General features: G+C 43.3%; 1 protein-coding gene across 2 annotated transcripts; it reads left to right on the forward strand.

Annotated features, from left to right (window-relative positions):
- On the forward strand, positions 1-27,928 carry LOC310818207 (serine/threonine-protein kinase D3-like). 2 transcript variants are annotated; one of them, XM_083689037.1, is made up of 19 exons: positions 1-200; positions 692-1,513; positions 14,940-15,078; positions 18,095-18,226; positions 18,783-18,940; positions 19,984-20,176; positions 20,372-20,449; positions 20,858-21,041; positions 21,281-21,404; positions 21,664-21,741; positions 23,007-23,286; positions 24,157-24,209; positions 24,439-24,511; positions 24,776-24,882; positions 25,132-25,293; positions 25,410-25,508; positions 25,635-25,902; positions 26,542-26,627; positions 26,781-27,928. In XM_083689037.1, exons 2-19 carry the CDS (start codon positions 1,169-1,171, stop codon positions 26,952-26,954), a joined length of 2,733 nt encoding a protein of 910 aa, XP_083545163.1. In that variant the 5' UTR covers positions 1-200; positions 692-1,168; the 3' UTR covers positions 26,955-27,928. The 2 variants fall into 2 exon arrangements, with proteins under 2 accessions (XP_083545163.1, XP_083545164.1); XM_083689038.1 differs by having other exon boundaries at positions 19,987-20,176.
- The last annotated feature ends 14 nt before the right edge of the window (positions 27,929-27,942 follow it).

Here is a 27,942-nt window from a genome sequence, read left to right on the forward strand (position 1 = left end):
GGCTACGACAAGAAAGTTTTTGAAAGGAAAGTGTAGTTGGCAAATGTTACTTAGTGTTTTCACTCAAGGATAAAGTACAGAGTTTGGAGACGAATCTACAACGATTGTTGTTCCCCAAATCCAGCGTTCGAACTTCTTGAAAGATAGGAATTACACACATTTTTGCATCTCTGGATAAAGAAAACCGCCCTTTTAGAAAGGTAACGTATTGAAAGCTTTGATTCACTTTAAATGTACACGTATACAGGGTATTTTCAAATTCAGACATTTGCATTTTAATGGGCCTAGAAATGTAAGCAATTGCATCATGTTTTAGGCTACTTCTCCCATATATCTCAATGAGTGTGCAAAAGATCCAGATGTGTCGAGGTTCCAGATGTGTTAGTCGAAATGCCAAATAAAGGAACACAATAATAATAATGATAATAATAATAATAATAATAATAATAATAATAATAATGTTATTGTTATTATGAGTAGTAGTATATTTATATTATTATGAACTTCTCTATATATCTCTTTTTAAGGGTAGGCCTATAATGAAAAAGAAACTGGAGCTATGCATGTGCTGTATTTATCTTGCGCTACAGATGGATAATCAATGCGCATATCCTCATGATCTGCCAACAGTGTTGTGGTGAAACAAATATTTAGTTTTCAGTTATTTAAGCGTTTTCTTTTTTCTTTTCAGATTTCCGGATGAAACACATTCAAGCCTAAGGACCAACTGAGAGAGCAATGGGCGTCTTGTATTCATCATTAGAATTGCGTATTGCTGTCCCGGGTTGAAAATTCTCCAGTGGTCGGGGTTTGCGGAGTTTTGGCAGCTGGACGGCAGAGGCACTTTTGTCCTCAATGGTAGAGCGTGGCTAGGTAGTGACTAGTGAGAATGAAGTCAGAATCAACAGGCTGTCGAAGAGGAAGCTTGTAAAAGCTACTGCGCACCAACTTAGGAGTAATTGTTTATTTTTTCAAGGTTTAACCGATTCAATATTAAGTTAAAGATATGTTTCTTCGTGGCATTTAACGGTGCCGCTAGAATTTAGATGGTTGCGCATGATGTATCACCTATTCAGCACACTGGATGTTCTAATGAGGCTGACCAAGATGCTTCATACCCGATGCTGTTGAAAGAACCTGAGAGGTGCTATTCTGAATAATACATTCGATGTTGGTCAACTTTGTCTCTTTCACCCGACGAGAAGCCATACGCCAGCCAATGTCTACCTGCAGCAGCTCGTCTCCTCCACCCTTACCTAGACTGTACCCCCTCTCTCAACATCCAGTGGCCCCTCCGACTCCCTCGCCATCCCCAAGTCCACCGGCCACACTCTATAGTCGGCTGTCCAATGGGAGCCTTAGCGCCCCGAGCCCCACTAACTCTCGGTGCTCTTTCCACGGGGTCTCTTTTCTCCTCCAGATCGGCCTCACCAGGGAAACTGTGAGTCTGGACGGGAGCGACTTGTCCCTCTCTGCAGTGAAAGAGCTCGTGTGTTCGATAGTGGATCAAAAGGTAATAACTTATTATTTTGGGCTATTTAGTGTAGGATATGTTCATATAGAACATCATTCTGCCTTAGCATCAGCCTATGTCTTACTAGTGCCAATCAAACTCCATTGGATTCAACTGTGTCATGCCCACCAAAATCATTAGAAACACACTGACACGTGGAATGTTCATCTGTATGGATAACTGCAACTTGAGTGGAGGATTCTCCTAAAATGATTTCACAGCTGATTTGTCATAAAATGTTTTGCGTCAATGGCATACTCTTAATTTCTTAAAATTGCAGGTTATTCTTTTGATAGTAGGGTGATGTTACCTTATGGCATAATTTAAACAGTCATTTAAAAACATGCACTGTTTTGATAGTTAGTGCTGATAGTTGTTGACTGTTTTAACCATGAAGTGAGAACTACTGTATGTCATAAAACACAGTCAAAAAGAAAACAATATGTTATGTCAGAGACAAAAGGGGTTTGAAAACACGGTAGATAGTTGTGGTTTTTGCATCTGTGCCACCTCCTGTTTTGGTTTTTGCAATAAATGTGGCACCTGTGTTTTTCACATTAAGTTCCTCTTGTTGTAGTTTATATCCCTGCACTTTGCACCACATGGAAATAAGTGTAGACACTCTCCACAAAATGATGTACAAAAAAACTGTATTGATAGAGCAAGAAAACATTTTCACTCCTTCTATCAACGCTTGCCTTTCAGGTTAATGCAAAAAAAAAAAAGAAATATGTTTAAATCCACTGGCATATTAGACAAGTAGTTCGGAATTGTTACAGCTTTATAGAGTTTCAGTAATATAAGATGTGGATGTTAGTGTTATCAGCTGCTAATTAATTTTGAAGGGGACATGGCAGACAGAGAAGGCCTTAATGTTTCCGAACAATACGTTTACTTGTTCCTGTAAGCTACAACTAAAAAGAGACTGCATCACATACTGTTTCTCTTTGTTTGACAATGCACAGGCCAGAGACTTACACAATTCTCCTTACGTGGCTGTACAGAACATAGTAAAACCCACTTCTGTTATGCTGATGGGTGAGGCAGCAGCAATGAGACAACTGTCATGCATTTACAGGCTAGTTCACATTCACAGGCTTTCTGTTTTTACTGGCAATGTTAAACTGTAAAAAATAACCTCTGTGTAACACTGCTTACTTGCAAATCATTGTGTTTATTCACTGTTAAAATGTACAAGGGAAACCAAAGGAAAAGGGTTGCACCAGATTGCATACAATGTATTAGACATAGTATAGTGCAACATCAGCTCTTTTTTTCTTCCTCAATTTCCACATTTGTTACATTGTATAACATGGTCATGGTGAAAGCTTGGCTTCTGCCAGTGAGCTTATTTGGCCTTCAGTCTTGCACAAAGTATTGTCCTTATATCTACTGTGGGAGAATATCCAATATCATTTCACTGTGAAGTCTGTGTATTTGGGTAAGGCAACATCACTGATGGTGGTTTACACCATAAGGAGGCGTTGACACACACTCCCTCTACCCCGCTGTCCCTGTGTGGTAGTATGGAAGCTCCGGGCCCATATTTACGGCTGCTATGTAATGTTTCTGCTCTTGTAGGAGGGGAACAGTCCCTGGGGTGTCTAGGAAGCCAGTAGGGAAGTTCCCCTCCCCTACAGGCCGCCATACTGTCCCAGGCTGCCTGGCTCCCCCGCCTAGCACCCCCGCCCTGTCACACACAGGGCCCTAGGTTACAGCCATAGAGGTGCTGAGGGGGTGCAAAGGGTTCCAGCTAAAGGTTCTTCCTAAAGGTTCTTTGGGTTTGCAGGATTACCTGTGATCAGTTTGTAGCTAGGGTCTTTCTTCACCTGTAAGAGGTCAATTGAATGGCATGGTGTACAATATGTACATCCAAGCTGGAAGAAACTGAGGGGTTTCTATAGTATGTTGTGGAATTTCCTTGATGCTACAACTGTTAAATCAACTGATAGTTGTAACCCCATTGAGCGAGGTAACATTTAGTTTAATCATCAGTCATCGAAATGCAACAACAAGGTAAAAGAGCATAACATAGTATAACCTATTCAGAGCATTTAACCTGATTATTTAAGCAATGCCAGAGAGGCCGTGATTTATTGCCAATATTGTCATGCTGTGCTGAGAAATATAGTAGTTTGCAAAACTACAAATGTTGTGATACACAAATCTACTGCGGTGTAAGAATATCATAATAGGTGATTTAACCATCACATTATCGTTATTAAATCACAGCTTCGAACACCTCTGTGCCAATCACAATGCTTGTTTTCATCAACCTGTTGTATAATTGTCATTAATGAATTACAGATTTAGTCTTTCGCTGCATTTACATGTGCTAGCAATAAACCGTGTTAAGTAGGGCAAAGGGGCTGATTTGTATTTTCTGAAAGCCTACTATGTACTTTGCTCTAATAATGGAGTTTGTATTGGTAACTATAACCCAGTGTTGCCACCACTGCTGTTGAAGTTTTACAGAGGTCAGTCCCAAAAGCCTAATGGCTGTAGCGATAGAGGGGTGGACCCTTGGGGAAATGATTCCACTTTGTAAAATGTGTCATTTAGATATACTTTCTCTCAATCCAGGTCAATGCTCAACAGATGATTATATAAACGTGCCACTATAGTATTGATGATGCTCACTTAACAATGTTGTCGAGATGTTAGTTACAATATCTCACTGATATTTCCCTACGCCTGATCATTGCAGAGTGGAAGTCCTTTGTCTTTTTGACAAAGGTTCAACAAAGCTTGTGTCATTGATATGTTATAGGAAACTATAGGCATCTGCTGGCCACTATTCAATAGCATTCACTGTGTGACATCAATGTCAAATCAAGGTGACTGAAGCTATATTACTATCCTGATGGTGTGTGACCACCCTCCCCCTCTGTTGTGGAACTGTGTCGTGTTTGTGGAGTCTGTGTTTCCTGCTCCAAAGTGCCAAAGGCTAACAATTAGTTTCAGCCAGTGCACAGGACAACACTGGAACACCAGGGAGGACTCAGTCAACTCAGTCGACTTGTTTACTCTCTCCATGACATTCACGGCCATAACTATACATCATACTGTAGTCATACTGAAAAGAGACGTGTAGAATGTCCTAGCACTACCACTGGGCTTGGGTCAAATCACGGCCAGGCTCTGGGGACGTGGTGTGTCCTATTTGACCGTGGTCAGTTGCATGTGTGGTTGTGGTGTGGTTGTGGTGTGATTATGACTGGTCTCTTTTCAGTATAACTCAGTATAAGTCTTTCAATGGGTTCTGGTGGATTGCAGATTCGAGATACTGCCGGAGATAGAAAGACACATTCCATTTTGCAGACCATAGCCATACTCAATGGAGGAATTCAGTGGTGGCTTTTAGGGAATAACATTGGTCTCAAGCATATCAACAGTTGGTACATGTAAATGGAATCTGATAGTGATTACTTAGTGGTTACAACTGAGCCTGAATTTTAGCAGGTTAAATGGGGGTAATCCTGAATCCCTCTTAGTTTAATGCAAGAATGAGAGTGAACATTCAGATTTGTAGATATTTAGTAGAGACACAGTGGAATGTGGTACAGTATGTCTAACTTACTTATGTCTACCTTATGTCTACATTACTTTGAGCATGTTGTTTAGTTCTATGGCACTCCTAATGGTTAATATGGACTTTTATCATTGCATTTGTATTGATAAACCAGGCCTATTACAGAGTCGAGGAAGGCAATTTTATTTTGTAATCTCCACAAATCATCTTCTATAAGCCCGGTGGGGATTTTTATTAAATCAGCAGAGTAGGTTTCCGGTCCTTGCGTTGTTCCTGTACTTAAAAGGATCCCCCGAATGGATGAGTGTGCTCTGTGGGATGCTCAGATAGTGTTGGCATGCTCAATCTTTATTGGAAAGGCGAAGGTCATTATCACATTCCTGTAGAATGTGTTAAGCTTTAAGTGCTTCGATCTCTGTAGGAGCCTCGGGCTTGCATAACATCCCTGTGACCTGTTTAATGGATAAAACATTTGTCTGAGAAGCTTGGAACACGTCTCAAATCCCATGCTATTAAGAAAAAGTAATGTGAACCGTGTGTTATGTTGAACTGTGTCAGACAGGCAGTGGGATCTCTGGGTTGGAATCTAAGTTAATTGTGACGGTGATGAGTAATGACATTTTGACGTTCAGTATATGCATTATCTAAGGCCTAATAAGGGCATTGACGTGCATAAGCCATTATCTAAATGTCAGTGTGTTTTCTCAACAAAGTAATTTTCAGATTAAATACTTGCACACATACTGAAGGCTGAATGATTCAATTTAATTTATTAGCTCTGAGAATATGCTGTTCTCTGCTTAAATGTATTTATTCAAACCTATTTTACCAGATAGGTGGACTGAGGGCATGTGCCCAGTCACAGCGTATGCATTGTGTGTATTACCTCTACTTCTTGTTATTTTCGATGAATAGTTCTTTCGGGAAATACTCTGTCTTTAACAGAAAATTTGAAGAAAGATCTACGTTATGCTGATTGTTCCTAAATTTTCAGTTCCTGTCTGCAAAGATCACTTCCTTTTACTGAGCTTGTGTCCCTCAGTATTTCTAGAGAGAAGAAAAGTTACGTTGATGCGTGTCTCACTCTGTATTCTGGAGGCCTTCCACGATTGTCAGTAACGCTGACATTGTGTTGCGGACTGGGCACACTCAGTGTTCAGCTCATGGGTGAAGTGTACAGTAGGCAAGCACTGACAAGGTGTTTGGGCCACTGGCTAATTTGACTGGATCTTTCCACTGCATTCCGGGCTGGTTAAATATTGCCAGTGAGACCAGCCATCATGACATCCATCTCCTCTCTCTCTGTCCAGCTTTCTCTGTACTCTCTCCTCAGCACGCAACCACATGCCTGGCTGCCATGTTAATGATTGTATGGACATCAACTTCATCTGTGTAAAACAAACACAGGTCCTGAAGTCAATCTTTCTTAGTGTGCTATCTTTCTTAGTGTGCCCCCCCCCCCCCCCCATTTGTCCCTGCGCAATTGACAGGAATAGTCTTCCGTACAATACAAAGTAAAAATAATCAAGGACCAAGGGCCTTTGAGTTATATAATAGCTAGTTTCTGGGTTTCACGCAAGCACTTGGAATTGTATTATCTTCTTGTAGTCAATATCACATATTCAATCTGTCGTTCCCCAAGGCAAAGGTGATCACCATCATGTGCTCCTTATCTTCAAGCATACTGATACATACAGTTGGGAGGACCAATACGGAACAAGGAAGGTCAGATCTACTGATGTCCAATCATTGTCCAATAGGAAATCTGCATGTGGGTTCTGCTGCATGTTCATGTGAAACTGGGACATTACCAAATAGCTTCTTGTAGAAGAAGAACATAATGTACACCAAGGACCCACAGTTCTTCCTCATTGAATGAACAGCGTCTCTTACACTGAATGAGATGTGTAGAATACATCTCTCAAAACCCATGTTCTCCATTACTGTAGCTATCAGGGGTTTATTCAGGATAAAGTAGCCTCTGCCTTACTATCGCTCCTGTAAGCTACATAGAAATTGTTGTGTATGTAATGTTAAGTAAATACACCGACCCTGATGACCTGTTGCCCTTGGCATAAGGCTAAGGATGGTATTATCGCACATGAGGAAATGTCAGCTTAGCTTAACGATATCTTTCCACACAAGGAAGGATAACATGATTTGACTGGCATCAATGTCAACCCTGTCAACTGGCTTTGAGGACAAACATTGCCCTGAAGAACATTGCCCTGCTGTTGTCTTTCATTTCTAACACAATATTTCCACTCATATGACCTTATAATGCTGTTTTCCTTAGGTTTGTTTACTTAACTCAAATAGGACACACCAGGTCCTCAGAGCCTGGCCGTGATTTGACCCAAGCCCAGTGTAGTGCTAGGACATTCTATACACTATGCACTCTTTGTGTGTGTCTTAACAGACCTCAGAATGTTGAATGCTCAGAGCCATAGTTTGACAACAGGCCTGTTGTGTCAACCCCTCCTCCCTGTTTGAAATAATATTATTTTAAATCAATTGCTTTATACAGGATGCACCAGACCTTGTTCTCTCCTTATCTCACACAATGAGAGAGAGAGAGAGGCATAGAGTGCAAACTCTGCTTATCTCACTCTAATACGGTTTACCAGCCTCTCTAGCACACTTATCTCTTTAATAGAGCATTTCGATGTGCGATCACTCCTCTGTATATGATCAGTCCATTTAAGGCCAAACATATGACGATGCTGTGCGTGTGATCAAGCTTAGGAGAACCCTCTCTGAATGAAAATACCCTCATTAAAGGACAATATGGGCATACATAGCTACCGCAGAAAACATGTCTCCTCAGGTTCATTAGGTGTTGGCGAAGGCGGCTGGGGCTGGGGGTGGAGGTGGAGTTGCACGGCAGCCGTACCTCTACCAGTTCAGAGGAAGCGATCTTATCATGCATTGATATTTCATATTCATGTCATAATAAAAGATGAACAGCCCATTAGTGAGCAACGTCATTGAGATTTGATTATACATAAACCAACAATTTGAGATCTGTTTTCCATGACCTACAAAGTTACAAGAGCTTCTTATTTGCGTGGAGGGAGATATGTTTTTTTTGGCTTATGAATTTGGGGGAAAAAAGCTGCACAAATTGTTCCAAGAGCAGCTTAATGAGTAGTTTACCGAGTCTCAACCAGCTGGGATCACGGCTTCTCCCAGTTGATGGTGAGCACCTGGAAGCGCAGTGTTTGTTGAGGTCTTATGGCAGTAGTTTGAATGTGTGGCCCACATACCCCTCCTGGTTACTGCAATGCAGAGTAACAGACTGTAATTGGGGAATGCTTCTTGCCTTAATCAAATCAATTGAACCTTGTGAGTTTCATGATTTTTCTAACTCCTCCAGCTTGTATGTTTTGTTCCTTATAACAGCATTTAATCATGGAAAAAATATGTATTTTTTTGTGGCATCTTTCCTTTCTGAAAAGCTTGTTTATCTCCCCCAAGGGCAGATAGAAAAAAACATATTTTCATCTACAGTACAGTAGAGAGAGGGCCACAACCAACCACCCAGCTCTACCATTCTCCCACTCTCCTAAAGGCCCTTCTGGGTATCACTTTAGCGTGCTCGGCATTGCCACGGTAACGAAGGCCAGGGATCAGGTAGAGCAGCGGCGGTATCCAGGGAGAAAGAGCTGCCACAGCTGCCATGTGGACATGGGGACTGTGCTCTTCACTCTCCTCCTCCTACTACCCACCAGGAAACATTAACACGTCCCTGAGATCTACTGTGATTCACAAAGCCCGGAAAACACATCTGTCACACACTCAATGGGTCTTTTCTACTTACAGTAGAAAATAGTAGCTCTCTGTTGACCCATCACATCAGTGCAGATTTTCATAAACAAGTTAATGGAAAACCAAGTTACTTCCAGGGAAGATAGTTTTTTTTCATAATGGATGTCATGACCTATAATTCCAACTTTAATCATGTTTAAAGGTTTTATAGTATTTGGATTGACTTACTATACAAATCATATGATCACATGTTTGTATTTTTGCATACATTGATTCTTATGTGTTTATCTGTTTTTGTATGGCTGTGTGTGTGTGTGCCTGCCTGCCTGCGCGCACACATGCTCACACGCATGCAAGTGTGCGTGTGTGTGTGTGTGTGTGTGTGTGTGTGTTTCCGTATGTGTTTTAAAGCATCAGAACACACACAGTGGTTCCTTATTTCCCTGGAGGTCCAGGGTTGAGTTCCAAGTGAGCCAGGCCATGTGCTGTAACCCTGCAGCCGACAGACCTGTTTAAAAGCTGGCTGTGCGTTCCGGAAACATGGGCTTCTGCACTGGGATTATCCCGGGCCACCAAGGGCATGATTATACAATCCCCATTAAGAATGGCTGAGTTTCATCCACTGGGCTTTAAATGATTATTATATTAAAGTGCCCACTGCTCACCATAGTGCTATGGTAATATTGGAGAGTAAATGTAATTTTGTAAATGGGGGTGATTTCTTTTAGTCACCTCCCATCACCCACTGATCCTCACCTGCCTAAATACCTGCTGTGCTCTTAGATAAAGAGGAGGAAGTGGAGAGAGAGATCTGTCATAGTGATGTTATCCTAATATGTCACACAAAGGAAACAGGAAATGGGTCGCTGATTTTCCCTATATTAATGTTTATTCTGAGCTGTTTAATGGTCAGAACTTGACAGGGATATCTGAAGCTTTGAAGTCCAATTTGCATCGTAAAGCTCACTCATGGTTATACTCTGTTGTGTAGGAATGAGTGATTGCATTAAGGCAATCTCAATGGTTGAACCTCTCCCTCTGTGGCACTGGATGAGACAGCTGTAGGTCCCTGCCCTCTACTGCTACTGAATGAGTCTGAGTAATGGTCTATTAAACATCTTGTTGCCACCTCATCCACTCACCAGCCACAGCAAGCTTGTGCTGGTGATGTCACTGATATTACAGATACAACAGTTCTACAGTCCACCCCCATTCGCTGTGAAAATTCATCATGATCTGTGACTAACGCACTTCAACAAGTTTGTGGCTTGTTGAGCATTGACTACACATGTTCCTTGCATACTGACCAGCTGGAGTCATTTCCTGGAGTCTTGCTTGTCTATGTAAGTGTGTGTTTTCTTAGCCTGATGATGAGTAATGATGATAGCCAGGTAATAAGGAAGTGCAAGTCCTTAGTAAGCAAATCAAAGCGCTTTTTATCTGTGTTTTTGGTTTATTGTCAGAACACAGATTTGTGGGTTAAACGTTTTTCATTTCAAAGATACTTGGATGATTACTCACACACAGATAAGCAGCATCACAGTGTTTTTTTTTTTTTTTTTTTTTTACTGTGCTGTAGACTTCTTTTGTTTTTTTAGCAACCCAGCACCATCTCTCTCCTGTAGTTAGGTTGAAAAACACTCCTCAACTACCTCCTGATGAATGGGTGTTTCTCTTCCTCTTCTCTGTAGAAAAGGGGGGATGAGAGTTAATATCCGTTGGAGGAGACGGTGTTGGGTTTCTGTGAATGTGACGGGGCTGTGCACCCCCTCTCCTCTATGGGTCTGTGCACCCCCTCTCCTCTACGAGTCTGAAGTGTGTATGGCTGGAGGCTAAGCTGCCTCCCTCGCTCTGACAGATCAACTTCCTGGAGTCACCCAACAAGACTCCTCCTGAGGGGTGAGAATAAAGAGTGATAGGAGCGCAGGGGCGGAGGGGCGGAGGGGCGGAGGGGCGGCTCACATGCTTTTGACTCAGAATAAGCGCTAGGAACAGTCTGAAGAACATTGTTATTATTTCTCAGAATCTGAGAACGGTTTAGCCGAAGAACATTATGGAGAGATAACTGACTGAGGGGCACAGGAAGAGCTCTGTCATGTGAAAAGAATGCAGGGTCATAAACAGGTCATGCATTCATGCTAAAACACATACTCAAATCATTGGTCCCTGAGGGACTGTCTTTATACAGAGTCAGTCCACCACACTGTGTAAAAGTTAGCAGCAGTATGCTCAAAGTTGATGTGCATGCTTCCTTTTGTTGAGCACTGCATTTTCTCACTGTTGCCTTTCAATCAGGCCCCCATCGTACACACATTCACATTCAGCATTGTGTGTTTACATATTCTCCACCGTCAAACTGTCTCTGAATGGTCAGGTAAACTGCAAAACAATGTGACTCAGAGGGCTGGCTGACGGTATTGTCTTACACATTGGTATTTCATTTATGTTTCTACATTATATATGCTTTTTGTCTGTTTGTAGAGTATGTAGGTTGTTTGCAAATTGTGAGATGGTCACAGGTCTGAAATATTAGTGATAATGAAAGGCATAATTAGGTATAATGAAACAAATGGAAGACTATTTTCTTCTCCAGTTTCTATCCTAGACTTGTTTGAGGTAGCATTTCCGAGCAGAAGAATGGAATGCGCAAACAGTTTTCTTTTATATAAAGATCCTTTCAGAGAATCAAAAATACACTTTTATCTCTTGGCTGTTGGGCTGTGAATACTCAGAGCTACCTTCATGACTTCCTCTGTCGCTTGGTAACAACATACTGTGTTTTGGGTAGATTTAGTGAGTCTGTTTAATGAAGGGTAATGAGTCTGTTTTATAGGAATGTTGAAGGGAGTTCAATTGTTGGAGAGGTTAGATACATGGCTGTTGAAACCCAGCTGTATGGCATAGGGCCTGATGGTAAGTATGGGCTCTACCGATGTATGTATTCTCTGCATTCCTGAAAGGTTGTTGCTGTGCATTTGGCTTGTGTGTGTGCCCTGTGTGGATGACACACACACGCACGCACACACACACGCACACACGCACACACACACACACACACACACACACACACACACACACACACACACACACACACACACACACACACACACACACACACAGACTCACTCTTCTCAGCAGATTATCACATGGCATCATTTTGGTGCCCTCGTAGATGAAGGTAGCTGAAGACACAAGACGTCCTTGTGATGATTACTGTTATACAACACAGACATTACTCAGCATGTGCAGGCAGGACTAATAGTTGCCATTATCCAGATGGATGGTACTGTTCTAATGCTACTCCATAGAGTTTACAGATTACAAGTAATACCTATGGAGAGAATTAATGTGACCCTGATCAGCATATAACCTCAATTACCCGTCTCTCAGGAGGCTTGGTTTGTGCTCATTCACTACCATCACATGCTTCCATAACACAGCAATGAAAGCCCCCTTCTACCTCTGTGGACATAGTGAATGAATGGATGGAATCATTGTTTGACTGTGTGGGTGGATCTCTCTACCTAAATCGCTTCATGGTAAGTGGTGAATTTAAGTTCATTTTCAAGGAAAATGTTTGTTGGTAGCAATGTGCTTGAAAACAGTGGCTAAGATAGTTTTTTTAGAGGTAAGCAAGGAGATGACTGAGGAGAGTCCTTTAGTCTTGACCATGTAGATTCTCTATGAATGGAGCCCACTGCCGGATGACAGGGCTGTGGGCGTCATGGCGACCTTAGCCTACTCAGGCCTGCTTCCTGTTGTTCTTTGCTAAGTGCTTGAATGAGGTAACAGATCAGTGAGGTGCATGGAAACAAACATCTTTAATGGCTCCATAAGAGGCATTTAGGGGTAAAACAAAATGTGTCAGATTAAAGCTTTTAGATGTAGACCTACAGCGCACCGATTTCCTTGCTCTCTTGAAACCACGGCTAGTTCATTGGTTCTGCATTTGCAGCATCAGCTGTACAATATCCGTGCAGAGCAAACGAAAATCACCCCCTTTACACACTAACATTAAAGATAGCATCACATTGCTTGTGCTTGAGGTGTATTTTTATATAGTGCTCATACTGAAATCCTTGACCTCCTCTGAAGCTTGGAACACACAGTAGCCAACACACATACAAGCCTGACCGTCATAGGCCAGGCATGAGGCGACTCTACTCCAGTTCTGCTCTATAGGACTTGGATTATTTCCCCTCGATAGAGATGCACTCAATGGGCTCAGATAATGGCATGAGTGCTGTGCAGATTAGAGGTGGGGGGCCAGATGTTTAGATGGAATGATGTAAGAGGCATCCTGCTATGGGCCACTGCTGATCATCGCTCCTGGGTAGAGGGGTCAGGTTGGGTGTGGAAAGGGTGAGGCTTTGTCACATTACCTCTCTTTCTCTCTCTCTCTCTCTCTCTCTCTCTCTCTCTCTTTCTCTCTCTCTCTCTCTCTCTCTCTCTCTCTCTCTCTCTCTCTCTCTGTCCCCCCTCAGTGACCAGATCCTGTTATCCGTCTTACTGGCATGGGACAGAGTCTGCTTTAGGTTCGTTAAGAGTGTCATAATAAATAGTGAGAGTGTGGAGGAGGGATGAGTTAAGCCAGGTTAATGGTGGTTTAACACAAAGAGAGGGATCCGCTGTTCTTGCACAAGTTCATATTGCAACATTTTTTTCCGGTAACAGACCATTGCTTTTGTGTCTCTGCTCACCGAAGCAGCCATTGTTGCTGATGGTTATTGTGTTATTTGGATTATGTCTAGTCGGGTTAAGTGTTATGAGGCTATTTGTATAATGATTTGAAAGTCCTGATCCGGTCTTGATCCACACTGAGGGTCTGAAAAAAAGGAGCGATGTGCCGTGTGATGGTGGGGTTGATTAGATAGATTCGGAGATTTGTTTTTCTAGCAGCCCAAGATGATAATCTTTCCTTTTTTTATGATATTGAAACGTCAGCATTGCTTTATCCTAAAGCCTAACACGAGACAGAGAGGATACGGTTTGGCCTTTTTTTTTTTTAACCCAGTAAAGACATGGAGGCACATTGTCATATCAAATACAAACAGTTATCTACCCTCTTGTATGCTACATCTTTGTTTTTTTTATCTAACCATTATTCAGGCTCCATCAAATAGAAGGCAGGTGGTGTAAAATGCTTATCTCTGACAATATGGTTTGAGGACATATGACTTCCTTGTATGTCTCGTCTCAGATTGTGATTATTTGCATGAATCCACATTGACCTGAAGTCCTAGCGGAGGTAGATGAAGTCAGATAATCTGGTCATCTGGATGAATGTCTGTTTGTTACTGAATGTCTTTTGCATATGTATGAATAACACAGCAGTCGTATTTTGCAAGTTTAACTCCATGCTGCTGTTGTTTTGGATATGATTTGTATTTGTCTTTCTTGGGACTGCATACATACCTGTATTCCATGTTGATATAATTCTTGGGTCACAGTGTTTTGTGGTACAGTATGTCAATTGCTGGCTTATTGCTTAAGCCTCTGGGTGTTGTTGGGTTTGACAGTTTATTGGGATCTGGTGTGTTGTGTTGTGTTGTGTGTCAGTTAGTGGCATATTATTTTGGCTGTGGTGAGTTGTGTATCAGTTGGTGTCACAATAGTTTTTGTTAATGCGTGTGGCATATTGTGTGTGTCTGGCGGTGCGCCACAATGTCAATTGGTGGCAGCTTGTTTGGTCTGTGATGCGTTATAACCTGTCAGCTCAATGTCATATTGTTTGGACTGTGGCGTGTAGCTGGACAGCTAATGGTTGCTGGGTGTCAGTGACAGAGCCTCAGGCATAATTCATGACTGGGGGAGATTAACTGCTCTGTTCCTAATGAGAGCTGTGCAGCTTCCGCTGCGGAGCCTGTGGGTTCGATTTCCTGCTGTCACTCTGTGCTGCACACTCCATGCAAACTGCACATCGCTAGCTTCCTGCTAAAGCTGCTGAAGAGACATCCACAATCCATACTCTATTGTCACATGTTCCATACATTCTGTATCAGGCCTTGAACTCACTCACCTTTTTGCCTGAGTGCTACAAACAGCAGGATATTGGTAGCACTGCAAATAAGCACATTATGTCAACATAACACCTCTTGTCCTTGTTCTTTCTTACCTTCCTTTCAGTTCCCTGAGTGTGGATTTTTTGGCATGTACGACAAGATCCTGCTCTTCCGCCATGACCTGACCTCTGAGAACATCCTGCAGCGGCTGACTTCGGCAGAAGACATCCACGAGGGAGACTTGATCGAGGTTGTCCTCTCTGGTGAGCACTGGGATATTATATGGGGGACTGTATATGTGGTGGAAGCAGGCCTGGCGCCAGGGGAAAGTAACTGAGGCACATGACATTTCTGAAGGGGCACGACCATTTGAGCAAAGAAAAAAAACAATTTAAGCTAGGTCATAACACAGGTTGGATAATTGCTCAAACAACAACATACAATGTGTTTGCGGCCCATAGGCAGCTGCCTTGCCAGCGGAGAGCGGGCCACTGTGCCGCTTTACAAAGAGAATGCGCATTTCAACGACTTTGCAAATAAACAATTCAAACTGTTATGCTCTAATGTATACCAAAATATATAGGTTATAGTTAGCTGGCTAGTTCTTTAGTTAGGTAGGTTTATTTACTCAGCAACCTGACAATACCTTCAACCCAGGCACCTGGCTTTCATGCAGTCAGCGACTGGCTCACACTCCTATCGGGCTGACAGACCAGCCGCAACTTCAGATGGTGGTTTATAGGCTGGACCAGAGTAATATACCACTCTGGGTTGGACGTCCAGCCTATAGTAAGCCAATCAAATTAGCGTGTTTTTTGGGGCCGGGAGGAGCAACGAGCTGATCTTGAAACAGTTAACCCTTTGTGGAGCTGATCAAATGACTTGACAAAAGACGTTTCAAAATTCATCAACATCTTTTGGGGCACAAACATGAAGGGGCACAATATTCTAACTGAGGGGGGCATTGCCCGCTCAAGCCCCCTTGTGGTGCTGGCCAGGGTGGAAGATCCTTTATGTGATTCCATGCAGTCATGGTCACAGCTACTGTACATGGAAGATAATTAGACAGAGAGGATCAGTAAATGTCATGCTCTGCTATGAAGAGATATTGTTATTGTACAGTAGGCCCTTTGTTCATCCTCTATCAGGTGTGGATATCTTTCGTAGCCCCTATGAAGTTCCTGAGTCTCTCCTGTGTAGGCTCTATGTATACTAGTATCACTCTATGCATCCCAGACATCATATTTCTTCATGGGATTCTCATATCCGCTGGCAGTGTCTTGTGATCCTTTGTTGACAGGTTTGGGTGTGGAACTCAACCAACACCTGAATGGCTGCATACCCCAGAGAGCCATATTGTAGAATTCCACACATTGAGTTGAAGAGAATGAACTCGAAGCCCAACCACACAACACTCAAACCCCAGACCACTTCCTAGTCTCTGTTTGTTTTTAATGCAGGGCCCCAGCGACTGTTGAGAAGCTGTTTGAGTCTTACGACTCGTCGTTCCACACTGCTGTGCTCTGGATAAAAAGTAATGTTTCCTGTCTCATCTTCCAGAGCCAGACAGGCATGCCGAGTTCCTCTCTGGCGGCTCAGATCTCTCTCACCTTTCATTGACACCTCCCCTTTGTTTTGTAGCTGTTGGGCCCTGGTCCCAAACGTCAGGGCTCTGTCAGAGCTTCTCCCAGAGGGAGGCCAAGGCAGATCCCTCTTGGCTCAGAGCTCAAAGCTGTGCGCTTATTATTTTTGCAATGGGTGATTCTCTGTGATTGATGGTGGTGATTGTGAGCTGTTGAATGTTGCTCATGCCCTAACACCTATCGCTCCCTCTCCCTCCCAGGCTCCAAACCTCTCACCCTCACACACACACACCCTTCTGCTGCCTCACTCCTTCTCATCATCTGTTTTATGGACTTTTATATTAATGGGATGAGTTCAAGATTTGACCATTTTATTCATTGCATTTGTACTGTAAGTACAAACTTTGATAGGCTGTGACATTCAAGTGATGATTGATTGGTATTAAAAAAGAAGTGTGTGCCAAGAAAACATTCCCCACACCATTACACCACCTCCACCATGAGAAGGTGTACAGGTGTTCCTAATACAGTGTTCGGTGAGTGTATATACTCAAATGAAAATGTAGGTATTATATCTTTTTTTTTTTTTTACTTCATTATTGTTGGTGTCCTGTCCAGTTCAGTTTTTGTTTTTGAGTTTCTAAGAGTTTGACAAATTTCTCTCAGTACAAACACTCACCTCTCTCTGAAGTAAAAGGGAACATTCCCCCTCTACTTTGAATGCTCTGTGTGGATTGTGTAGTCTTAGGGAATGTGGTTGCCATGGTGCTGTTTTTCATTACAACCCCTTGGTTTGATGATGGCCTTAATTTTAGATGATTGATAAAAGAGAGGCTTATGAGGACTCCATAATTTTTACTTGGAAACAAAAAAAGAGACCAAAAAACCCTGACATGAAATTGAAGACAGAGAATTGAGGACGGAGAAAGAGTAACAACATTCACTCAGAAACCTGAAAGAAAATCTGTGCGCTTCAGAGTAAGTAACTTTAAGGCTATCAGGTAGTCATCACTCAACAGTTCCTAATAAATTGACACTAAAGTGAGTCATTAATGCCCTCAATTATGTCACAACAACCAAATAGCTGCTCTGTGACTTGTCATGTGCTAGGACGAATAGTCAGGCGCCTACATGATGACGTCAATTTGACATCAATCTAAGTACGAACAAATTAAAGCAGTTTAAACATCTAACTTAAAAGCAATCTGAATCACTGGTACTTATGATGGCTCTTTGCAGAATGAAGCATGTCAAGGAGAAGAGTGATGTGAGCAGTGCTAAATGGGTTTCATGGATGTCACAGCTATTTTTATCAGCCAAACAATTACCACAACATGAAGGTTGATTTCTACCGGCTATTTGCTAAATTAATACTTCGTTTTAGATATGAATGGGTTGATTGTGAGTCATCTCCAATCTAAATCCAAGCTACAGTGTCCTTCTTATTTGATAGACATCGTGATGTGAGTGCTTATGTGGGTTTAATGTAAAACTCTGAATCTGTTAAATGCAATGTACCTATATAAATGCTGACATTTTCAAGCAAGGTTTTCTTCTTTTCATTACCTCCAGTTTGTTTTGGTGCTCATGCTTCTCTCTGATGCCTTTGGATCTACTGTATGTAACCCAATGTGTGTGCGTGTGTGTGTGTGTGTGTGTGTGTGTGTGTGTGTGTGTGTGTGTCTGTGTTTTTCAGCTCTAGCCACTGTTGAGGACTTTCAGATCCGGCCTCATGCTCTGTACGTGCACTCGTACAAGGCTCCAGCCTTCTGTGATGATTGTGGGGAGATGCTGTGGGGGCTGGTCCGACAGGGCCTCAAATGTGAAGGTAAGTCTGGACTCTGCCCCAGCCCAGGCCTGCTTTGATCCCCGTCACGTCACTCATGAACTGGGCTTCACCTCAAGTCAAGGCCGAGGCACATATCTGTGACCCCCCCTGTTTTAGGGCCTGAATCAAAGCCTGGCGAACTGTAGAGCAGGATGTCTTGATTGTGTGGCTTCCTGCTTTTTCAGAAAGGACAGCTTTCAAGTCCTGATCACAGCCTCTGAGTGGATCTTATTGTAGTGATGCCAAGCAGTGTATGGAGTCTAAGTGCTTTTGTGGAGCAGGATGATTGTCAGTGCAGTAGAAACATTTCTGAAATAGCTTATGTAACCTGTGATGAAAGAGTGAAATGGCATTGACTGCTTACCTGAACATGAACGCAACGTGGACTACACTGTCCAACTCTTATTGATGATCACATAAAAGGAACAAAGAGAGACAGACAGACACAGACGAACAGACACAGATACAGACAGACAGACACAGACAGACAGACAGACAGACAGACAGAAAGCTATGTTATGTATGGTTTCTCAGCTGTGCTGTGCCTCTTCCATAGGATGTGGGCTGAACTACCACAAACGCTGCGCCTTTAAGATCCCTAACAACTGCAGCGGAGTGAGGAAGAGACGCCTGTCCAATGTGTCCCTGCCTGGAGCCGTGCTCTCAGTCCCTCGCCCAGCCCCCATCGAGCATGTGTCCCTGCCCCAGGAAGAGGTAGGGGGCTTGTCTGTTCCTGCTGGACTTTCTACTACTCGTTGTCGTCCCACTATGTAGTATAAGGGACTTTGTTAAACAGCTTTTTTCAACACACACACACACACACACACACACACACACACACACACACACACATACACACACACTGCATACGGACAGAACAGAGCACAAGTTAAACTCACTCAGGAGCAATAGCTTGAGGCAAACCAATGGTTTTTCCATTCAGTCTGGCCAATTAATAGTTGAGAGCCTGAGGAGAGTGTTTATGTCAAAATGCTCTGTATACATACCGAAATCCCAGGACATTTTCACTGAAGGAACAAAGATCATAGAATTAATAATTTTCTTAAAACCTTTTCTATCCTTCCTCACACTATATTGAACCATCCAAACATACAAAGGATTACAATTGTATGGATGACTGAATTAACGGTCATTCAATAACTACTGTAGTGTCCCCTGTGTTATCTGCTAAAACAATAATGCTTATTACCTTGATTATCATTTCCCTTCCCCTACAAGTTTTGTCTGAAAATATGAATGTAGACTTTTGTTCTAGTCAGTTATGTTGACAGTAATGTTTAATATCAACAAGATACAGTCAAGTGAGTTTCACAAAGACAGCCAGCTTGTTGACTTGGCTCCCATTGAAAGCTTATGAAACAAATCCTCTGTTCACCGTTCATGAATCAGAGCTGTTCTTTTGTGTTCATTTCTCAAGGTCACTCAGTTTGACATTGGCAACTTTTTTCTAGATCTATTTATGTTTTCAGTACTACTTTTTCTAAAGGAGGCATGACACACTGTACCACAAAATACTATCTGTGCTGAGAATTTATGTAGAACTTGACAGTCTGTGAAAATGTAACATATGTCCAAGTATGATTTCCCGTTATTCTGATTATTCTCTTTCCCTAACTTATGCACTCCCATATCCTTTTCCTTCCCTCTCTCCCATTGTGCATATCCCTCTCCCCACCACCCCTTTCTCTTCCTCTCTTTTCTCCCTGTGCTCCCCCTCTCTGACCTGATCACCTCAGCAGCGCCCTCTCCTGGGAGCTGGGAAACGTAACTCTTTGTTGAGTGGCAGACCTATCTGGATGGAGAAGATGGTGTTGGGGCGAGTCAAGGTGCCACATACATTCTCAGTGCACACCTACACCCGGCCCACTATGTGCCAGTACTGCAAACGCCTGCTCAAGGGTCTGTTCCGCCAAGGCATGCAGTGCAAAGGTAAGGGACTTCAAAGACTGGCAGATGTTGTGTCGATGGAATCAAGTAAAACGATTCATTGTGAGATGAGGAACAGTTGAAGCCAAGTGTTTTATTATAATCGGAATTAAATTAAATGAAAACACTTCATCATACAGCATGTTGATTGTTGAATCAATGAACATGACATTGAATGTTGAACATCCATGTTTTCAGATTGTAAATTTAACTGCCACAAGAGATGTGCGGCCAAGATACCAAGAGATTGTCTTGGTGAGGTTGTCTTTAATGGAGGTAAGCTTGCTTCAAGTGTGTACCTAACATTGCCTCTGTCTAAACTGTCGCAACTGTTTAGTCAAAAGTATTTTGCAACCCAGTGTAAAGAGCTTTAGACTCTCATAAGATATGTAAAGCAAGGTATGTTGAGCAATGGTTCGCAAACTTATTGAACTGTTGCAATGCACACCGAGATTCTGAGGCACACCTGAACTTATCAAAGAACTAAGAATTTAAGCTACTCCGATGGTCTACAGTAGATTTATGTGCATAATGACCTCCCTCTCACCCACAGTAATCCATATAAGGCAATAAGTCAAATATTTGTTATGATGCAAGCTAAATATCAGTTGATGTGGAGGAATGCTTCTCCCTACAATAAGCAGTACTGTATGTGTTGTGTGTAATATCCCCCTTCCTCCTCAGAGCCAGCCAGCCCGGGCCCTGACTCTGAGGCCACCATGGAGGTGGACAACAGTGACGTGAACAGCGAGGGAGGCCAGAGTATGGAGGACCCAGAGGAGCCCTCCACCCCAGAGGATAAGATCTTCTTCATAGAGGGGCCCTGCCTGGACGGAGAGAAGGATGAGGAGACAGTAAAGGCTATCAGGTACCACCGGACTCTTATGTTTATGTTTTCATGAATTTCCCATGTGTCTCATCATACGTTGCCTGTGTACATTTTATACTGCGTTGGGTTTACGTTTTGTGCATAAAAATAGTTGGGAGTTTGCTGCGAATGTCCCATCAAGTTTCTAAGGGTACTTCATTGCTTTGGGCTTCTGATCATTTGCGTTGTTAAGGGTAGACTTTCTGTGGTTAACATGCCATTCTGTCGTTGTGTTCTAGCCCCTGCACCAGCACTAACATCCCCCTGATGCGTGTGGTCCAGTCCATCAAACACACCAAGAGGAGGAGCTCCACCATGGTGCGGGAGGGCTGGATGGTGCACTACACCAGCAGAGACAACCTGGTGAGAAACCTACCGTACTACAGTATACGTCTGGAGGACCTGTCTAGTTCCTCAATGGGCATGTTGTGTATATAATAGACACTGTGACTGCTTGTAGCACTTATTCTTACAGAAAGTCTTACTTGCGACGACTGTGATGTATAGTTGATTTGCTTTCTTTAGACTAATGTACTTATTGAGGCGTCTGCTAAATGCAAAGTGAAATGAGATGTGATGTGGATTTGTGGTAATAAATTGCTGTTTTTGTTTCATTTTTCAGAGGAAGAGGCATTACTGGAGGTTGGACAGCAAGTGTCTGACCCTGTTTCAGAATGAAACTGGAGCCAAATTTTACAAGGTACCAGACTAGTCACTGCGTCTCTCATTGCACGTCTCTGTCCAAGTATAGCAATTACACAGTACTGTATAGATAAATAGTTTGGTACTTTTTTTCTTTTATTAAAGATAGAAACTAGAGAACTATTTGGGATGGATTTCATGGTGTCTCTGTGACCAAAAAAGTCTGGTTATTCCAGTCATTATCATCTATTTCAGTGGTGAATATTTTAGTAACCCATATTTGAACACCTCCATGTTGTTATTCTAAGACAGTAGCTTACCGCTGTCTATAAGGTGTTGTCATCTTCCTCCCACAGACAGGCAAGGCTTTGGGTGGATGTCTGTCTTTTTTCTTGTAAATCACTCCTCCCTTCATGTTGTTTTTGCATGTGACTTAACAAGTGTTTCAGAATGTCACATCTCCTTTGAAGCTCACAGAGGTTGGGAGAGTGAGAGAGTGAGAGAGGGGGAGAGAGCGAGAGCGAGAGCGAGGTAGAGAGAGACCTGTGGTTCAGCCTGCCTCTTTGGCTGTGTGTGAGTGTGTGCGTGTGCGTGTGTGTGTGCGTGTGCGTGTGCGTGTGTGTGTGTGTGTGTGTGTGTGTGTGTGTGTGTGTGTGTGTGTGTGTGTGTGTGTGTGTCAGGACTGGGGGGCTTCCCTGTGGTGTCTCTCGATGGTCCTCCCTGATGGTTGCCAGGGTGCCTCGTGCCCAGAATGGGGAGGCACGTCCTGCCTTTTAATCAGGCGAGCGCTTCCCCCGGCGGAGCACCCTGTGATGTGGTGCGCTCGGCAAACCACAAGCAGTTCATCTGATACTGGCGACAGAGGCGTGGAGGGGCCCGCCGCGCAGACTGGCTGACTGAGAGCCTATTGGCTGGCCAAGCAGCTCCCTCTCTTTCATATGTTTTTTCTCCTCGTGGGTGTGTTGGCCCACTCCACTACCAGAGGAAGGAAGGCGGAATTTTAAAGTAGACTTGAAAAGCCCCACACACACACACACACACACTTCATTTCTCAAAGGCTGTCAGGGATTGAGGAGAGGAGAGGCCTTCGAGAGAGGAGAGGAGAGGAGAGGAGAGGAGAGGAGAGGAGCGGAGAGAGGAGAAACTGGTGGAGCTGAGAGAGTAGTGGTAGTGGGAGAGTTAGAACTATATGTGCGCTAGCTCCTGGAAATCTGCTGTTTGGCAGCTGAATGGATAGCCTTGGCCTAATGGGCAGTCTGATTGGCTTGCCATCCATTGTCACCTCCTGTGACCTTTGACCCTGCTTGTGTGACTCCTCCACAGGAGATCCCCTTGTCAGAGATCCTACAGGTGGAGCAGGCCCAGGACTTCAGCAGCCTGGCCCAGGGCAGCAACCCACACTGCTTTGTTATCGTCTCTTCCACCATGGTGTACTACGTTGGGGAGAACAATGGGGGCCACTACCACAGCCCTGCGCTGGCAGCCTCCGGCGTCGGACTGGAGGTGTCCCAGGGCTGGGAGAAGGCTATCCGGCAGGCCCTGATGCCCGTCACTCCCCAGCCCAGCATCTGCACTGGCCCAGGACACCAGGGCAAAGACCACAGTGAGTCCCCTGCTATAATACGATTGCGATGCTCACTCAAATGTAATGTTACGCAATGTTTATGTTTTTATGGGTATGTCAGTGGAGACGCTGGCAGAATGTTGGAATACGGAGAGACATTATTTTATAATAACAATAAGAGGGACTGCGCTGTAACCTGCAGCCTGCCTAAAATGTATTACTAGAAAATGAAATGGTGGTGATTTAAGGGATTTCAGGGGATTTTCTGGTCTAGCTCTTTTTGATTTCTCTCAGGCTGAAGTGGCCTCTGATATGAAATGCACATCACTGAACAATTACAAAGTGACAGAACATAATCACGTTGAAATAAAACAATCCGTAGTCACACTGTAACCAAAGTACAATGTGGGTCAGTGGTGTTTTACAAAGGCAGTGTCCTCACTCCCCTCCAAAGGTCATTTAGAGTGAGATCTACAGTATCAGGCTCTATCGGGTGAGATGTATCGGGCTCAATTTTGCATGAACGTTTTTGTTCCACTGGCCTGTGCATACAAATAATTAGATATAATACTCTTGATTGATTATGTTACATAAAGCCACTCTCTGGTGACCCAGCCGATTGGCATTTGGTGCCCCAATTCTGAGACCAGACTGTTCATATAGATCACTGAGTGTGACCGCCATGACCCCGCTTCTGAATCAATAGCACCTCAATGGAAATATACTGAACGGCTGTGCTTTCACATTGATTTCTGGATTTCACTCTGAATAGTTATTCTTTTGAAGTACAACAAGGTATTTACACTACTTCACCGTGTGTCCTGGGCCTTGCTTCAAACAATGCCTGATGCCTGATCATTTACAGTTTGAAGTGCTTCACATAATTATTTTATTTTTTTGTCATTTCAGAGGACCTGTCTCTCAGTATATCAGTCTCTAACTCACAGATAACAGAGAATGTGGTAAGTGTATCCAATACAGCTGTAGTGTATCCAATACATTCAATATGAATACTGTACTCCAGGGATTCAATTCATCCACAGTTGACGTAGAGACTAACAGTTACTCATATCTTCAAAAATGTCAAATCTACTGAAGGTCTACAATTATAGGTTCATGTCCATTGGAAAGTTTTATGCTATGAAGCTCTTCAATTACTTTTTCTAAAGTATGTGCTTGTTTCTTATTCAGGATATCAGTTCAGTCTACCAGATCTTTGCTGATGAGGTCCTGGGATCAGGGCAGTTTGGTATTGTGTATGGAGGTAAGAGACGGCTTTTCCTCCATTGGAACGGTACTGTTGAGCTCCTCCTGTACATCAACGGTTTCCTCCCTTTATAGTGTGTTCCACTGGGAGGGGAAGACTGCTTGTTTTTCTTTCTATGCTATGCAAATAAATCTTTTATTAGTGGAATTCCTCGCTGTCTGTCTGTTCTATAGCTTGAGACAGAGGAAAAAATACAGACAGTTAAATAGCCACAGTCTGCAACAAATTGTCTGAGATTTCACTCATTGTTTTCACTTGTAGGTAAACACAGAAAGACTGGGAGAGATGTGGCAATCAAAATCATTGACAAAATGAGGTTCCCCACCAAGCAGGAGAGCCAGCTGAGGAACGAAGTGGCCATATTGCAGGTAAGAGAGGAAAGAGAGCTACTCTGAATGAATGTTTTAATTATTCCGATTTCAAAAAGCATCTGTGGACACTGAGATAGCATATCCCCATGCTCTTACCGTGCAGCGTGTTGTGTTAGTTCATGAAAAACCTTAGTAGTATCATGCTGCACTTTGAGCTTCATAGTTGAGTCATCTGTTGCTCAGCCATAGTGAACACATCTATGGTATCTGGATATCTAAAGTCCCTCTACTCTGTCTCCCTGTCAGAACCTTCACCATCCTGGGATTGTTAACCTGGAGTGCATGTTTGAGACCCCCGAACGGGTCTTCGTCGTCATGGAGAAGCTCCACGGTGACATGCTGGAGACGATCTTGTCCAGTGAGAAGAGTCGACTCCCTGAACGACTGACCAAGTTCCTGGTCACCCAGGTCAGTAAGGCTGCATCTCCTTTATAATAAATACTCGCTACCCCACTGAGTGACAGATCATTAATCACCATAGTAAATAATCAATAGTAAATCACTTCCTGTATCCTGGCCCACAGATCCTGGTGGCTCTGAGACACCTCCACTTTAAGAACATAGTCCACTGTGACCTGAAGCCTGAGAACGTGCTCCTGGCCTCTGCAGAACCCTTTCCTCAGGTGAGCTGTCTTGTCCACCACAACATGCAAACTGAAAACCTTACTTTATCTGCCTTATTGTACTGTTGTCTTACCTATGAGGTATGAAACCTCAATAATGACCACAGTCCCTATCTGTGTTCACAGGTGAAGCTGTGTGACTTTGGCTTCGCTCGCATCATTGGGGAGAAGTCGTTCAGGCGCTCGGTGGTGGGCACCCCCGCCTACCTGGCGCCTGAGGTGCTGCGCAGCAAAGGCTACAACCGCTCCCTGGACATGTGGTCTGTGGGCGTCATCGTTTACGTCAGCCTGAGTGGCACCTTCCCCTTCAACGAGGACGAGGACATCAACGACCAGATCCAGAACGCTGCCTTCATGTACCCCCCCAACCCATGGAAAGAGATCTCTTCAGAAGGTAAGAGGGAGCGTATTTGTGTGTGAGTCGGTTAGTGAATGAATGAGAGTTACTGTAATAGAAGTGTATGAGAGTCAGTGAGTGAGCATAAACATAGACATCGATTGTCAGATAATTGCATGACAAGTAAAATTTCACAAATTGGATAATTTCCTTGAGTGCCATCTATAGCCACTTTTTAAACAACTATCTAACCACCATGTAATTTACCATTTCACATTACAGCAGAGTAGGTTGTTGACTCAGTGTACAGTATGTTCACTGTATGAATTGTGCGGTTACCTCAGACTACCTTTCAAAACAAGCCTGCGCTCCCAGTGGGCCGGCCAGTAGACCACCTACGTATCTGTTTCCCAGGGTCGCTGTGGTTTCAACGGGTGGTCTTGACCTCTCTGGGTGTGGTCTTTTTTTAGGAGTTTCTTGCATCCGAAAAAAAAAACACCGTACTGCTCATCTCAAATTTGAGATTGAGTGTAGCTTAATGTTTTTGTAATCATACTTGGCTAGACTTAGAATAAGCATATATTCAATACTAGTCTGGAGTGGCCACTGGACAGAGTGGAGGGAACCGTGGCTTGATGGAGATATTCCTCATTTCCCATGTTGATTTTGTCTCTCTCTTATTATCCACACCCACAGCCACAGACTTGATTACCAATCTCCTGCAAGTGAAGATGAGGAAGCGCTACAGTGTGGATAAGTCTCTCAGTCACCCCTGGCTCCAGGTACAGAACACAATCAGTCACAATAACTATAAGGAATAACACTGATGGAAATGGAAATTACACCACTCAAATAGCTTTGTAGAGCGTTTTTGGTATGTGGCTTCTTTTGTCCAATTGGGTAGTTGATCACACCCAATCCACTTCTACCTGTAGGACTATCAGACCTGGATGGACCTCAGAGAGTTTGAGACACGCAGAGGGGAGCGCTACATCACCCACGAGAGTGACGACGCACGCTGGGAGGAGCACGCTGACGAGAGATGCCTGCACTACCCCAAGCACTTCATCATGGCACCTAACCTGGATGACATGGAGGAGGACCCCTAGTGGCAGGGAGGCCACTGACTGCCTGTGTTTCAGGAGTTCACATGGCACCCACATCCCACGAGTGGTGCTTTTCTCCCTGGAAACTGCTATTGTTGGGAGACACGTGTAGGTATACATGTATGTGCACGACGGCGTCACCATGCACTACCACACGGAAAAGACGTCTGTGTGGTGGCCCCATGATGTGGGAACACACCGTGGGGGGTAGACAAGTATCTTCAGGTTGTATTGTTTTCCTAAACATTCCAGAGACCTTACGTGGCTTTTCCTTTCCACTGACTGCCTTTTCTACAAGCCATAATATACACGTTGTCTCATGAGCGTGAAAGACTCACCCTGGGCGTTTGGGAATTCTCTCCCATCAATTGAAATAAACATTTGCACTGCCATTCAACCCAGAGAAGGGCTTAAGGTTTGGACCAATTAAATCCGAGAGATATTTGAGCTTTTCAGCGTCTATAGCATATTTTTCTAATGTTATTATGTGTATTCAATGTCTCCTCACAACTACATTGAATCATTGATTTACTATGAGAGTGCTATTTTTGAAAGATATGTTCTTTCAAATGGTTTCATGTAACGCTGTTGAACTGGAACACTTACTACAAAAATATGCTAATGTCTTGAGTATATATTTCTTTTGCTTATTCGTTGGGATGTTTTTGCACTATTGGTTAACTCCTTTAATCTCTGGCTCCATTGGATGCCTTGAATGAAGACAAGTTGGGAATCAGCAGCTGCTACAGTCTTAACGTTTCTCCTTAGAAAAATGAAAAACAAAACGAAAGCAAAACAGCAAAGGAGTGTGACTGACCCAACAAATTATTTTTTCATGAACATGTGGGTGTCTGTCAGCTGAATGGAGATAGTGGTAAGTGTTGCTAAAACGTTAAATAGATGATGGACAGATGATAAAGAATCCTAGGTTAATGTAGATTCTCTGCTTTAAGCCAAAGCTTATGAATGTTAGAAATGTAGTACCAAACTG

This window comes from Argentina silus (assembly GCF_951799395.1).
Source record: "Argentina silus genome assembly, chromosome: 17".
Taxonomy (NCBI): Eukaryota; Metazoa; Chordata; class Actinopteri; order Argentiniformes; family Argentinidae; genus Argentina; species Argentina silus.

Excerpts from the sequence above, each read along its gene's own strand:
- LOC310818207 (XM_083689037.1), top strand. The coding sequence starts at position 1,169 with ATGTTGGTCAACTTTGTCTCTTTCACCCGACGAGAAGCCATACGCCAG. Across the intron at positions 15,079-18,094 it reads GATCGAGGTTGTCCTCTCTG|CTCTAGCCACTGTTGAGGAC; the intron begins GTGAGCACTGGG and ends TGTGTTTTTCAG. Across the intron at positions 21,405-21,663 it reads ACACCAGCAGAGACAACCTG|AGGAAGAGGCATTACTGGAG; the intron begins GTGAGAAACCTA and ends TTCATTTTTCAG.